This window comes from Acanthisitta chloris, unplaced genomic scaffold (genome assembly GCF_000695815.1).
Source record: "Acanthisitta chloris isolate BGI_N310 unplaced genomic scaffold, ASM69581v1 scaffold15283, whole genome shotgun sequence".
NCBI lineage: Eukaryota > Metazoa > Chordata > Aves > Passeriformes > Acanthisittidae > Acanthisitta > Acanthisitta chloris.
In genome coordinates, this window is record NW_008663383.1 from 5,007 (window position 1) to 18,981 (window position 13,975).

Sequence of the window (13,975 nt, forward strand, 5' to 3'; positions counted from 1 at the left end):
CTGGCCTGTCACAGGGGAGAGATAAACAACACCTACTAGAGAGAAACAGTCACTATCTGAAATCAATAACAGAAAAAGAGGCTATGGGGAGACTGATGTTTGGTTTTTAAACACCCTGGTCAGTCATAAAGGGCTGGCAAATATTCTCTGTATTATCAAATTCTATTCTGGGATGAACACCAGCCCCAGGGAAATACCAACCTTAAATGGTAACTGAAACGTGGGGAAAGATTTAAATAACTAAACTGGAATGAATCAGAAGTAAATACTCCAAAGCTGATCTGAAGGGGGAAAACAGATTGGAGATTTTACAATTAAAGCAGATAACAGGCCAAGCAAAAGGCGTCAGTGTGAAATGGGGCACAGAGATGAGTGCCACTGTATTTTTTGTGTAACTTGAATAAGTTAGTGTTAGTGGAGCTTCTTTTGAGAAAGAAGAGACTATTCCAGAAAACAGGATGAAGGAGGAAGCAGTTTTCTTTCTTAGTGTCCCTAGAAGGGCACAGGAATCAGGGTAGCAAATCTTCGTCTTGGCAAGTGCTCAGACTTATGATAAATCTCAGCATGAGAGGCAAAATGTAATTTTAACTATTCTGAGGCCTCACTCAGGTTTCCCATTCCTTAAGCTCAGCCAGCTCATAAGAAACTCAGTTTTCATGATCTGTTTGATTGGCACACCACATCCTTACAGGGGATGAAGGGAGACTTGGCTCTGCACAGGAAAACCTCAACATGGGAAGAAAACCAGCCCACCAAATTGGCAATTTAGAAATTCCTGGAAAGATGGGAGGGAGACCTCGAGCAGCCTTCGGTGGTACCATGCAGAAAGCTGCTGGAGCTGCCAGTGCACGGCTGGATGCCAAGGCTAATGCCAGCAGCCTAGCATTGGTGCCAGAGGGAACTTCTCAGGGCAGCAGGGGGGCAGAGATACACGTGGTATGCCCAGAAGCAGCAGAACTATAGTGGGCTGTTTGTCCCCTGCTACTCCTGTGAGTAGAACTGCTGGAGAACTCAGTGATTACTGAGATGACAGGAACACAAGTACTGGCTGTGACCTGGTGCAGGTCTGCAGGCTACTGATGCTTCATGGTGGTGCGGGAGGCTGCAGGCTTGGGCAGTTAGGCACAGTGCCCCTGTGCTCCTGGGAATGCGATGGCTTTCTCACTAAGCATTTTAATTAACATCTTCTCTCCTTACACCAAATGAAATAGTCATTGTTTCCTTATAAAAAGAGCCTTGGGCACTCACTCTGTGTTGTGCCTTTGATGCAGCCATGGAGTTCATGGCAGATGACCCCAGGAAGAAGATTATGGCACGTCCCCGAGCCAACCGTCCCTTGGTGCCCTTGCCCAGTTCCAGCTAAGTTCTCACCTGCTGTAAAGACTTTTTCACAAAAGGCAAAGGCAGTCCCTGGGCTGTGTAGTTTCCCATCAGACATCGCAGGGAAGGACCCAGCACTTCAAATACCAGGCACATATGTGGGAGAGAGTCAGGGATTCACTAACAGGGAGAAGGGGATACCACCAGCCCTTTGCCCTTCACCAGAGCAATCAAATACCTCCTTACCCAACCTGTCTCCTCCATCCAACCCTGTGTGCCCCGATCCAGCTGCAGCCCTTCTCATCCTCTTCATGGCAGCACAGCACTTGGGCTTACACCATCCTGTGGCTCCCTGAGGCAAGCCCAGGCTTTGCTGACACAGAGCTGCAGCTGCACTCTCTGCAGAAGGATATGGAAGCCATTCTCTCCAATCATTCTGAAGTCATCTAACAAACAGACGATGTTTTCTCCTGCCCGGTCCTTCTTCTTCATACAGCTCACCTGAGTGGGAGGATTCCAAGAAAGCTGCAATTAGAGACATATATGCACAAGGACACCTTGCACCTGTTTTATCCTGTTTGCCAGACTTTCTCTTCCAGGAGTTGGTACTTCATGACAAATCCCATAAAAACAACATCAGGAAAAAAGGCTCCAAACATACAAGCAGAGTCTGTTAGCAGGGGGTGAGTTTCTCTATGTTGTCTCGCTCTTGACCGGGTGGGACCATCACTCTCTCAGTGTGAAAACAACACCAATCCTGCTAATCGTGTCTGGCACACTTTCCCCTGCTTATTCTATCCATGTGGACCCACAAAGTGCTGCTGCTTTTGCTGGAAGGGGATTCCTGCAAGAATACAACTCCCTGCTCCCAGCAGCAATGGCTGTCCACTTCCTTTGCCCTTCTGCAGCCTCTGCTCCTTGCCTCCAGAGCAGGGATGGCTCTGGCCCTCCCTGGCTAGGAGTAACAGGCTGGGACATCACCTTTTAAAACTCACACCTTCCCTTCAGCCGTTTCTGTCAAGGGGTTGCAGAGAGCAGAGACCTTGTCTTTGGCTATTCAAATGCTACCTGTTCTACCAGGATAGAGAGCAACTTCCACACCTGGAGGAACCTGGTAAAGTGGGCTGTTTTGGGCTGGAAAAGAGTTGGATGTGGGCAAGTACTGCAGAGATCTATAAGATGTGGAGGGGATGAACACATCTTTTGTATTCTACCACTGAGAATTACTGCCCACAGAGACATCACCCTTGGCTCAAGGAATCTCCAGCTGGAAATTATGGTAGGCCAGGGGAGCATTCAGTGGGAGCAGCATCCCGTGCTTAGCTTGTCTTTACACACATTTGGATATTTGCTGCTGGCCCAGAGTGTTGGGCTGAGGGAACCCTCAGTCTACCCAAGCACAGATGCTGTGATACCCCCAGCACCATACACCTGTGTGACAAGGTGCATCAGGAGCTTGCTCTCACAGAGCACTGATCCTGGTACAGCAATTCATACTGTTTCTTTCTCTCTTCACAGCCATAGCTGGTTTGGCTCATTGTGCAGAGGCTGGAGCTGCCTGCACCAGCAGCAGGAGGTTTGTGCTGGCACAACAGAGGTAAGCAGCCCTGGAAACACAGGAGACCAGATTGCCTGGGAGCTCTGCAGGCACTGACCCCCCTGAGCCAGTGGGAACAGCCCTGGGAACCAGCTGGATGCTGCTGAATAGGCAGGCGTGTCTCTCAGAGACAATTAATAATAAATCAGGGATAAGGCTCAGTCTGTACACAGGATTGTGCTGATGTGTAGAAAAGCAGTCCTCTGATTACATTGAATTAGTGCCACTTGGTACTTCCTTTTGCATCACTGCTTTTGGCTCATGTCCCTTTGGATTGGGCCTACACATTTACAGGTGTGAACTGAACCTTTCTCAAACCTGTTGGAGAAAGGCCACAGAGTAATATAAAATGCAAAATTTAATGGCTTTTACTCATCTGAAGCTGATGTAACTTTCTGTTTGGGCAAACTTGAAGAATTGTAACCATGAGCTTTCTAGAACTAGCAGTTCAAGCCACCTTCAAAGGCAGCTAGCTGAGATCCAGATACAGGCACCTAATTACCTCACTCATTAGCAAAGGCAGGAGGAAGTTTTCTGACTTCAGACATTTATTATATTTTTGCTACATCAGAGTTTATTCTTTTGTAGGCATTTCCTTTTACTATCAGTGTTGTGATCGAGCAACATCTTCTGAGCTGGGAAGGACACAGATACAGTGGACACACTCATCTCCTGCTTGAGAACATTACCACCTTTTCTGTTGATTATCCATCTTATCTTTCTGCAGATTCTTCCTATTTTCTGAATTTTGGTCTCAGCTAAAAGAAATGGGTTAACAGGGCAAGTGGAACACAGCCAGCATGTCCCAGTAAGACAGGAGGAAGGAGAAGGTGCTTGTTTCAGGAGGCCAGTACTGAGCCAGGGTGATTTCTATGAATTCCCTAACTTTTTGGGTTTTTTTTCCTGTTTCCCACCAAGTTCCTTAAACTGAGAGCTAGAGAGAGAGGGGATAATGAGGTTGATACTCAGACCTGAACTTAGTGGCCATTCCCTGGAGCAAAGCACAGAGTCCCATAACATACTTACACAGTGGAGGAGAGCAACCTCATCCTGGGCAGTCTCAGCAAAGCCTTCCCTGCTTTTCAGGACTTTCACAGCTACCTGTTTCTTCCTCCTGGGAAATGAATCACAGCTGCCAGCCAGCATATGTCAGAGTGGCCCTAACCAGCAGCACCTCCCCTTCTCCCAGTCACCCAGCCCTGGGCTCCCCAGGGAGGTTGCTGCCCTTCTGCAAGCAGCTGTACCCTTGCTGTGCAGCACACCAGGCCTGTAGACATCCTTTCTGCCTGCATCTAGCAGCATAGCTGCCCTGAGGACCAGCAAGGAATAGGAGAGGAAAAGGCAGAGCATGGATACTGCAGGGTCTAAACTGGAAAAGAAAATGCAGAACAAGGGTTGATCCCACCTCACTGACATTCTTTGGTTTCTGGGGACCAGCTGTGCTCGTTGCACCCCACTGGTCTCACTGCCAGGTCTTCCCTGTGCTCAGGGGATGCTGATATGCTCCCAGGCAGGCAGCTGTGCTCTGCTGCTTCTGTGAGAAGGGCTAGTCCTGCCCAGGAGAACAGCCACCCCTTCCCATCTCCCTGAAAGGCAGTTAGCCCCTCACCTCATGTCCTGGCACAGCCAGACGGTGGCAAAGGCGCCGCAGCCCAACTTGCACAGCGCCTGGTATCGCGTGTTGAACACCTCTCCCTCCCACACGGGGTGGTGGCCTCCTGTGGGGACCATAGCCAAGAAACATCAGTGGCATCTTTAAGTGGTCTTAGACCAAAGGAGCAGCTAAGGACATCCAGACAGGTCCCAGTGTCCTCCTCTGGCCTGGGAAGAGCCTGGCACGATCTCAGCTCTGGAGCCTCGTACCCAGGGACTGACCTGTGCGCTGGGCTGACAGCACCTCCTCCTGCACCTGCTCCTCCATGGCACAGCAGATCCTGGCCCGAGGGGATGGAGGCAGTGGGGAACTGGGTCGTGGGGCACAGGCAGTGTGGTCTTCAGCACTTCACTCCTTTAAAGAGACCTGCCGGACATCCATACCTCTGCTGCACACCTTGATTCCCTCTTCCACCCCCTGCTGTCCCCTCGCCCTTTTCCTTCCCATTCCCTTCAACAGCTCCTGGATCCAACCTGTTACTAACACTTTTGGCACTTCATGGAGACAGGGATTATTTTAGGAGTTCAGAAGAGGAAAGCTGGCAGGCTGGGGCCAGGCCAGGGCCAGGTGGGAGTCTCAAGTTTCCCTATGCCCAGTGTGGATTTTCAGGGGCTTAGCAAGGTCTGTGGGATCCTCTCCCACAGCCAGGGAAAGCACCCCTCCCTATCCCCATCCTGGCTGAGGAGGGAACACATTTGGGCTTTGACTGGCAGAAGGAGCCTCCTGCGCCCAAGGGTTGTGAAGCAGAACATGTGTTTTAGATACTGCAGTGCTGCTCCTCTGCCACAGCCCAGCCCTGGGGTCAGAGCATGGGTTTGTCACTGTCCTGTGACATCCCAGCGAGAGGCTTCTCCTGGGTTTGTTACTATGACAGCCCAAGGGACAAACATTGAGACCATGCAGACAGATTGATCCAACTGCTGTCCCCCTGTGCCACAGCACTGGTGTAGGACTGGCTTCAGCACTGGTCAGCTGAAATAGCAGCCCAGAGCCCGTGTTGCTAATGAAATACAGATGTAAGCTGGGGCACTCCCAACCCAGCCTTTCATAATCTGGAAATGTCACTTGCTGCATGGCCAAAGCTTCAGGCTAACATACACTGTCAGAGCATGAGACAGGTGGTAATAATCCTCATAGACCATTAGCACAGGTAGAAAAATTGACCTTTAAATCCTCCAAATCAGGTCACCAAAGCTAAGAACTCATCTGAACCAGAGGATTTTCAAAAATAATTATAGAGGGCTGGCAGTGCTGGTGGCAGCAGGAGCCACGTGACAGGGAGTTGCTCTGGAACAGTAACATCTTCCAGGTGCTGAGACAGAGGCATGACTTCCTCAAAAGACTAGTTTCTTTCCACATGCTGATGCTCCTCTCTGAGCACAGCAGCCAGAGACACAGCCTGCCTTTGGGCATTCAGCAAGCTCACAGCATGGTTCTAATTAAGGGTCAGACTGTGCTCAAGACTTCCATCCTGTCAAGGACAATCCAAAGTGCCAGAGCTGATGTTGCTCCATTCACTCAAGCTTGTACAGAAGTCTGAAATGAGCTCAAAACCCTCCCCCTCCTTGTATTTCTACACATCTAACCATGGCATTTACACTGCAGAATCAGCCTCTTTTAGACATAAACCTCCAGGATGCTGCATGTCTGCACAGCCAGCTATGAAACAGAGCTGAAATCAAAATTTTCCTTATTTGTCCACAGGCTGAGCTTATCAGTACCCTTGCAGGCTCCTGCAGCACCAGGCATCTGGTGCATCTGCTGAGCCCTCTTCACTCATGCCATGAGGACAGCAGGGACTGAGCTGAGAGTTGGGCAACAGCTGGAAAGATTTAATGATGTCACTCACCATTCACCTGCCAAAGGAAAACTCATGAGCATATGGAGATGGGAGTTCAACAGCATCTTCCATTGGTCAGGTGTTATGGTAAGAGACTTCAGTGGGAAAGTAGGACCCAAAGACAGACTCAGGGTGTAAGACACACCTAGCACTAGGGCTGATGGAGCTTTTTGGGCAGCTCACCAGGTCTTGGTGCCTTTCTTGCTGCAGAGGCAAGACAAGTCCATCCTTAAGCATGTGAAACTTTACCTCCATTCACCCTAGCTGGATGGAAGCACTGCCAAAGGATGAGGAGTGTTGCTATGCAACTTGGTACAGGAGAGTGAAACATACATTTCTAAGCTTTGCGATAAATGACAATTGGTGCTTTTAAGTCCTTCATTGCTTGACACCTTTACATTAAACACAACTTAGTTTGCTTTTGTGCAGAACCCTCTGAACTGCTGCAGGTCTGGACCAGCTCAGAGAATTTCAGCCCAAAAACTGGTCCTGCCTGGTTTGCAAGAGCCACAGCAGGGAGCAAGCAGTGCTTCACTTCTAGCCTGGACACTTCCACCTGGCCTGCACGGAATTGCGTACGGAGGTGGCCAACACCAGTCAAACCTTATGACACACAGACCCCTTGAGTGGCAGAGCTCTCAGCAGAGCAACACACACCAACGCAACACAGACCTACAAGCCCTTGCTGAGCGCAGCATCCCTGCAAGTCACAACGTGCAGCATACAGGCAGCCCCGTTGGCACGTGGGGCTCAGCCCCAGGGCCCTGCGCAGACTCACCGTGGAGCAGCTCCTGGGCAGGGCACACTGTTCTGTTTGTCATCTGGCTCATCCTGGAGCTGCCCAAAGTGAGATACCAGCTGGTCCTGCTCTCCTTTTAGTCTGTGCTGCCCCAGGAGGGGTGTCCTTGAGCAGACCAAACTTTCCTGCATCGCTGGATGGACGTAGTGAGGAGCAGGGCAGGGTATCAGATCACAGCACTGATTCTGGGAACAACCTTGGCGTTGGGATAGCAGGAGACCTCAGACAGCTGCGGTGGATTCACTTTACTGCTGGCCTCTCCCTGCCTCCCTGGCAGCAGGTCTGTCAGCCTGCTGTGGATCCACAGTCTCCACAGCAACTATTTATAGCGGGAAATTCACAGCTCTGCTGAGATGGAAACAGAGAAATCCTCCCCCTCTACTCCACCATCCCCAGACCTAGAAACCATGGGGCTGCCAGGCTCTTCCCACTGCTCCTAACAGTATCTCAGCAGGACTTACTGCTGCAGCACCATCTGCCTGACACAACCATCCCCAGCCTGTGCCTGGCAGAGAGGACAGGCTCCCCAAGCTCACCGTTGTGCCACACTGCCCGACTTGAGGCACCTCTGCCTTCCCAGCAGTGCTGCCTGCAGCCGAACACCATTGCAGCGTGGTGCTGGTGGCCACAGAGCTCACGCTTCCCCTCTTCCTTTCTCATGGAGAGCGACCACAGCAGCATCCTCCCTGCAGCCCTGGGGGGACCTCAGCATCCCAACACTATGAAACGCTGGGGAGGAAAAGGCCACACACAGTAAAAAAAAATCACATTTTTCTCCACTGCCACATGCTGTAGCCTCACACCGGAGCTGGGCATGGCCTGGCCTCCCCCTCGCTGGGGCCCTGGGCTCACACAGCTCAGGTTTCCTGACCGAGGCTGCAGAGACCAAGCCCCAGCCCTGCAGCAAGGGGTTAACCCTGCCTCGAAGTAGTTGGCTGCAGCTCTAGGCTGCCAAACCCAGGCCGGGGCCTCCCAGCGCGGTTCTCCCCCTGCCTGTGCCCCTCTGCTCTCACCTGCCTTCCCTGCACTAAAAATACCAGGCGAGGGGGCAGGGGGGCAGAGGCTGCGCCAGGCTGGGTGCTGAGCCATGCGGGGCAGCACGCGGGGGACAAGTGGTTTGTGACCCCTAAAAGGGCAACAAGAACACACAGAGTACAGAGAGGAGGGACTAAAAGAGGGGGGGAAGCAGACTCTATCCAAAACTCTGCTAGTAAAGGAAGTGGTGGTTGGGGGGTGGGAAGAAAAGAGGATACATGGGCCAGGAGCCAGCTTTCTGTCTGGGAAGAACTGTGCAATTCATTTAAGAACTAAGTTGCTTTGGTAAATTAGGAACACTGGTTCCTTCCTCACACTGGTGGACAACATAAACTGTAGCTTCAGCAACCCTTACCCAGGGTGGGAGAACACAGCCAGAGTTGCCAGGCACCATCTACCCCCTGTGCCAGCCCAACGCGAGCTCTGCGGAGGGAGGCTGCCTCCTCCCGTGGGCAGGGATGGTATTTGAGCTCTGGAAACTGCAGAAGCACGCAGATGGAGGTGGAAGGTGGCACAAAGTAATCTTGAAGAAACACAGCCTATGGAGGAGGCAGGAAGGAAAAGCCCCATGCTCTTTGCACAGCTCCCGCTGCTCAGGAGTCCACAATTTCCACTGAGGAGGAAAAAGAAGCAGATACATTCTGGGTAATTGCACCATCATACAATACAAGCATGACACAGAGGTTGTATATTAAAATTTATTGAATTATTGTGTAAGAATTCTCTTTATTAAAATCATTTGGACTCTAAACTGATTATTTACAGACAAAAACCTCTTATATCACCAATAGATTCCTACATCTCAGAACAGTATCTACAAACAGTTATTACACTATGTAACAAAATTCAGATTTTTTTTCAAGCTTTTTATATTAATTATTAATTCCAATTTGAGAAAGACAGTACCTCGGGTGCTCTGAGCAGAACTCAAGGTGTGGCAGGGCATAAATGCAGGTCAGGCCATACCATAACAGACAGACAGACACACACCAAGTCACAAGGCTGGGAGGGGGCAGAGTCACCAGGACAGAGGTCTAGGAAAAAGACTATTAGAGCAAATGCCCTGGGTGTTCTGGAAACCAAAAGAATCATCCCCACAAGAAAGGCACAAAAAAAAAAAAACAACCAAGCAGCATCTTGCTGCAATCGGGGCACACCCTGACAAAGAAATGGCATTCCACCGAGGCAGCAGCATCTGAGAACCCTCTATTTCATGTAAAAAAAAAATTTGCCATCATTTCTACCAAAAAAAAAAATAAAAAAATCTTTCAGGTACAGCCTAAATTTGCCACCAGACAGATGAAAGCAAATGCTCTCACATCTACATCACGTGGGTGCCAGCTACGCTTCGTTGTGCCAGCGCAGAGACATTCAAACACACTAACGGAGATTTATCTCAATACTAATCAGTTCTCAGCCTTTTCATTCAGACCACGCTGGAAGCGAGTTCCTCCCTCTGCCCGCGGTACTAAACAGAGCTGGATGTCTGCACCGTTCGGCGTCCCATCAGAGCGCGACATCCCTCGCTGCGCTGGTGTCCCGCCCGAGGGGACCAGCCGCGGTGCCAGGGCTCTCTCTGCTGGTGCCCACAGAACTTGCTGCCTGCAAGAAAACATCCAGAGAGGATTCTCTGTCCTTGAGAAGGAATGTCCGTTTCCAGAGCATCTGACAAGCTGGTCGTGGAATCAGGCAGAGACTGGAAAAAACTTGGAAGGATCGCGAGGAATAAATAAATAACTCTTCCCTGCAATAGGGAATTTCATCATAAAACCTGTCTTGTGCAAATTTAAATGCAACAGAACCCTGTCAGAGTAACGGATTTTGCCACAGGAGAGGGGCATGGACGGAGAGAAGAGGGGCCATGCCTAAACACCCCGGTTGATCCCAGTGTGTGTCTGCAGGGGAGGAGGATGCTGGTGTCTAGAACACCAAGGACAGATGGATGGGAAGAGATGGGCACTACCAACTTTTCACCCTCACTGCACCTGCACCGGGCAGTGCCTCCTGCCCAGCCATGCAAGGTCAAGCTGAAGATGTTAATTAAGTCATTCACCTATGTTTAAGCTCTACTTTTAAGTCTTGATTATTGCTCTAATAAAAGCAAACTTTCACAGATACACTCGCAGAAAGCACATCACTTCCAACATCCAGGAGCACTAACTGAGAAGCAAAGAGGATGTGGATGCCAGTGTGAGGTGGACTGGGAATTAAGCCCCAGGCCATCCTGTTCTGGGAAAGTGCAGAGAGAATTCTGCAAAAATAGGGGCAGACATTCACAGTCTGCAGAGCCAGAAATCCAGCAGAGAGCCTGTGGCTCCTGGCAGACTCAGTGAGTTGGAGAGGCCACAAACTAGGCCTCTTGCTGCCTGGGGCAGAAAGTCCTTCCACCAACTGACAAAGGGACAACATTACTCTGTCACTATACCTGCACCTGCCTCAAACCAAGGAATCCCTCCTGCAGTTCCTAAAGGAATACATGTATCGTATTGACTTTTTCCCATCTACCAGTCCTTTACTCCACCCAGCTTTTCTTCTTGGGCCAGTTTAACCAGGCTTAGTCAAGACAGAGGTTTCAGAGATGCTAAGTTGTCATAAGCTTTGTGGAAATGGGTGGTCAAGCAGGATAGGTACCCAAACTGGCCCTCAGCCAAACTGGTCCTCACCTGGACGAAGAGAGGCAGACTGTGCCCCCTCTTTCTGCTTGGCAGCAGCCAGACAGCTCACCTGCTGCTCTGAACAGCAGGATGGGAGCATAAGGCAGCACAGAGATGTTGGTTGTACTGTGGGCACACAGAACACCTGGGAATACTGCTGACAGAAGGGCACAGGAGAGCTGGCTTTGTAGGAAGAGAGGCCAGCATTAGCCTGTTGTTATATTGCTCCAAGAACAGTTTTGCAACTGCACAGCATTCACCACAGGGCTGATGGGACAGGCCTGGAATTACTGCAACATAAGGAGAGGTAGGGACATGATCCTGCCCTGTTCTAGCTCTGCTCCCTCCTGGCCCACACAATCATCACCTCAGGAAAGTGACAGAGGAGTCAGACCTGTCCACCTGCCCCAGGCACACAGGACAACAGTGTGGAATTAGCAGCAGGGGGGGAAGAGAACAAGTAGGGCACCCTTATCAATAAGAATTTGGTTCCAGAAGGGCAGAGGACTCTGTTCACACAGTGGAAGAACAAAGGAGGGAGCAGTGAGGAGCTGCCCAGTGACAGCTGGCAGCTAACTGTGCTTGTGCCTGCTCCAGCCTCTCCTTCCTGACACTCCTTGGGAACAATGCAGTTGTGCTTCACAGCTCCTTCAAGTTCACAGCTCACCAAGTAACCCTTCAATGTGCCACAACAGGAGAGTCTGGGAAGTGGAGCTATGAGTCAGATGTAAGGCAAGCCTAACAAGAGCACGCAGAGCCTTGCACTGAGCCATGGGGAAAAGCAAGCTGCTGGTATGACAACGGAGACACCTACGAGTTATCCCTGCAGACAAAGCAGTGGAGAAAACTGCTCCAGTGCTGACAGACGTTTGTCAGTAGAAGTGCACAGAGATACTTCTCCAAGAAAAGCTTTGTCTCAAAGCCACAAAATTAAACATTCTCCTTTAGCATTTAAATACATTAACTTTCTGAGGGTATTTACAAGTCCAGTTCAGAGCAGCAGAAGAGCTGGACATTGGAGGAAGGGGGAGTGGCACAAGGCATTTGTTGTGCTTTTCCAAAGAGCAGGGCAACCTCTGACCACAAGGAACCAGGAAGACAGATCCGAGCTGGGTCAGTGGAGACCAAGACGAGCCAGACAGCAATTCTCACGCTGAATTTGTCCTGAGGGAAAGGGTGAGGGGCTGCTGTTCATTTACAGTAAGCCCCTGGGCAAGCACACATACTGGTGAGCACATTACAGCCAAGCAGGTGCCACGCATGAGCTGTCGGAGACCAGAACACTGGGGAGTGAGAGACCTTCGCCACTGGACACTCTCCTTTCCACATCCAACATCCAGAACCAGCAGAGACATTGCTGCAAGGAGTTTCTCAGGTAGGACACTACAGGAGTGCTTGCTAGCTGGGGACAGAGGTCAGCACAGTGGTCAGCCCGGGGAAAGCTTCCTGGTCCCCACTGAAGTGAGCAGCAGCAGGGAGTGTCCCCACACTTGCAGGGCCAAGGATTCCACAGTCACAGTGCTCAGTGTTGTCACCTGCCTCTTCAACAACATGGTTTGGAAACTTGGCACATTCACAGAACATTTGTAGGAAGGACCTGTGTGCCTCCCGACAGTCTGCCAGGGAAAACCAGTTTGTCTTTGTTTGTTTGTTTGTTTTGCTTTTAAAAAGGAAAAAAAAAACTGTAAAAAAATATTCTCTGAGATGCAAGGACGCTTGTACTTTGTACTGCCTTGGCCACCCCTGCTCATGTCACCCGCAGGTTCCTTGGAGAGTCTGGTTCCAATGGCAGCAGGACACCCTGTGTGTAGCTAGGATGAGCACTGTCCCCAGTCAGCCAGGGGAGAGCAGTCTGTCTGTGCCTGTCACAAATCCGTGACTTTATTCTCCACAGCTGCTGCAATCTGTTGCAGTCTATATCCGAGCTGCATCTTCTGTGCCGTTGGGTCTTCTTCCAAGGCAGTAATGATCTGCAATGAGACAGAGCTCACTGGGAGCCTTTTTCTGGCACACAACACTCAACCAGCTCAACTCCATGCACCATGGAGAGACCCAAGCTGGAATCCAGCATGCTCAAGACTAGAGTGGGGATGTACTAATTCATCTCAAATTACCCACAAAATAAGTATTCTAGATTCACTGTAACAACTTAGAAACTTCACAGCACAAAAATAATACTAAACTTCTCACACCTGAACATTAAGTCTTTAGTAAATTAATCTGCCCTAACTGCATTTCATTTTTAGGTAGAGTGAGTATTGAAGTAAAAAAAAAAAAGCAGTGTACATGAAATCCCAACAACCTCCAAGTTAGAGCTAAGTCTTTTTTGGTGATTTCCTCCCTCCCTCTTTGATAAGAATACAGCAAACTCACAACATGAGTTATACATGCCAATGAACCAATACAGTGTTGCAATAGCCTGCCTGCTCTTAATTGTTAATTTTTGTAGGTTTTTTGTTTGGATGGTAAAAGGAGAAGAGCATGTTCATACCTGCTGGAAACACAAACACACACTCACCTGGTCATAGTACTTATTGATGTATTTGTACAATTCATGTAGAGCCACCAGGGAATTGAGGTCACCTGAGTAATTCTGTGTGCAAGAGGAAATTAGACAAAACCATGAGACACCTAACAGTTGTTCTTCCAAATTTTGTGTCCTCACAACTCATTAGGAAATGTGCTCATTGCACAAAGCAACAGGAAAGGGAATTCATCAGCAGTTCCTAGCAAAGGAAAAATCACATGTACTCCTGGCCCTGATTCCTTTCTATACTTTTCTCTTCACTGCCCCTCACCCTCCCTGTGGTGCAGAGCAGCCACTGGGAATGGTCAATATGTCTGAGCAGAACTGCACACTCAGCTGGAATATCTCATCTTTGCATTAACAACACAGGTGAGGTTCAGGTAACTTCTGAAATGATTTTATTTACCCGTGATAGCTCAGCCAGGGCAGAGTTCATCTCCTGGTCACTGGCAGAGATGGTCTGACGAATGTCTGCGTAATACCTAGACAGTGGTACACAGACAATTAGTGTGTGGTTCCTCCTTCTCACTGCTTAAACTATGACTCCTC

The 13,975-nt window shown here is 49.8% G+C and overlaps 2 protein-coding genes across 2 annotated transcripts in view; both read right to left on the reverse strand.

The window, feature by feature from the left end:
- The window catches only part of LOC103798703 (SRSF protein kinase 3-like), a gene marked incomplete at its 3' end in the record, with an annotated part of 8,616 nt that extends 3,778 nt beyond the window's left edge, over window positions 1-4,838 (reverse strand). Inside the window, exons 1-5 of the mRNA XM_009070983.1 lie at window positions 4,793-4,838; window positions 4,527-4,635; window positions 3,944-4,031; window positions 1,734-1,821; window positions 1,372-1,478 (exon numbers count right to left, since the gene is read on the reverse strand). Of these exons, the coding sequence (XP_009069231.1) occupies window positions 1,372-1,478; window positions 1,734-1,821; window positions 3,944-4,031; window positions 4,527-4,635; window positions 4,793-4,838 (438 nt within the window). The remainder of the gene's footprint in view (window positions 1-1,371; window positions 1,479-1,733; window positions 1,822-3,943; window positions 4,032-4,526; window positions 4,636-4,792) is intronic.
- Window positions 4,839-12,548: 7,710 nt separating this feature from the next.
- Window positions 12,549-13,975, reverse strand: part of LOC103798702 (plexin-B1-like) — a 36,583-nt gene continuing 35,156 nt past the window's right edge. The window contains 3 exon segments of the mRNA XM_009070982.1: window positions 12,549-12,869; window positions 13,418-13,492; window positions 13,833-13,908. Coding sequence (XP_009069230.1) covers window positions 12,765-12,869; window positions 13,418-13,492; window positions 13,833-13,908 — 256 coding nt within the window. The 3' untranslated portion in view covers window positions 12,549-12,764.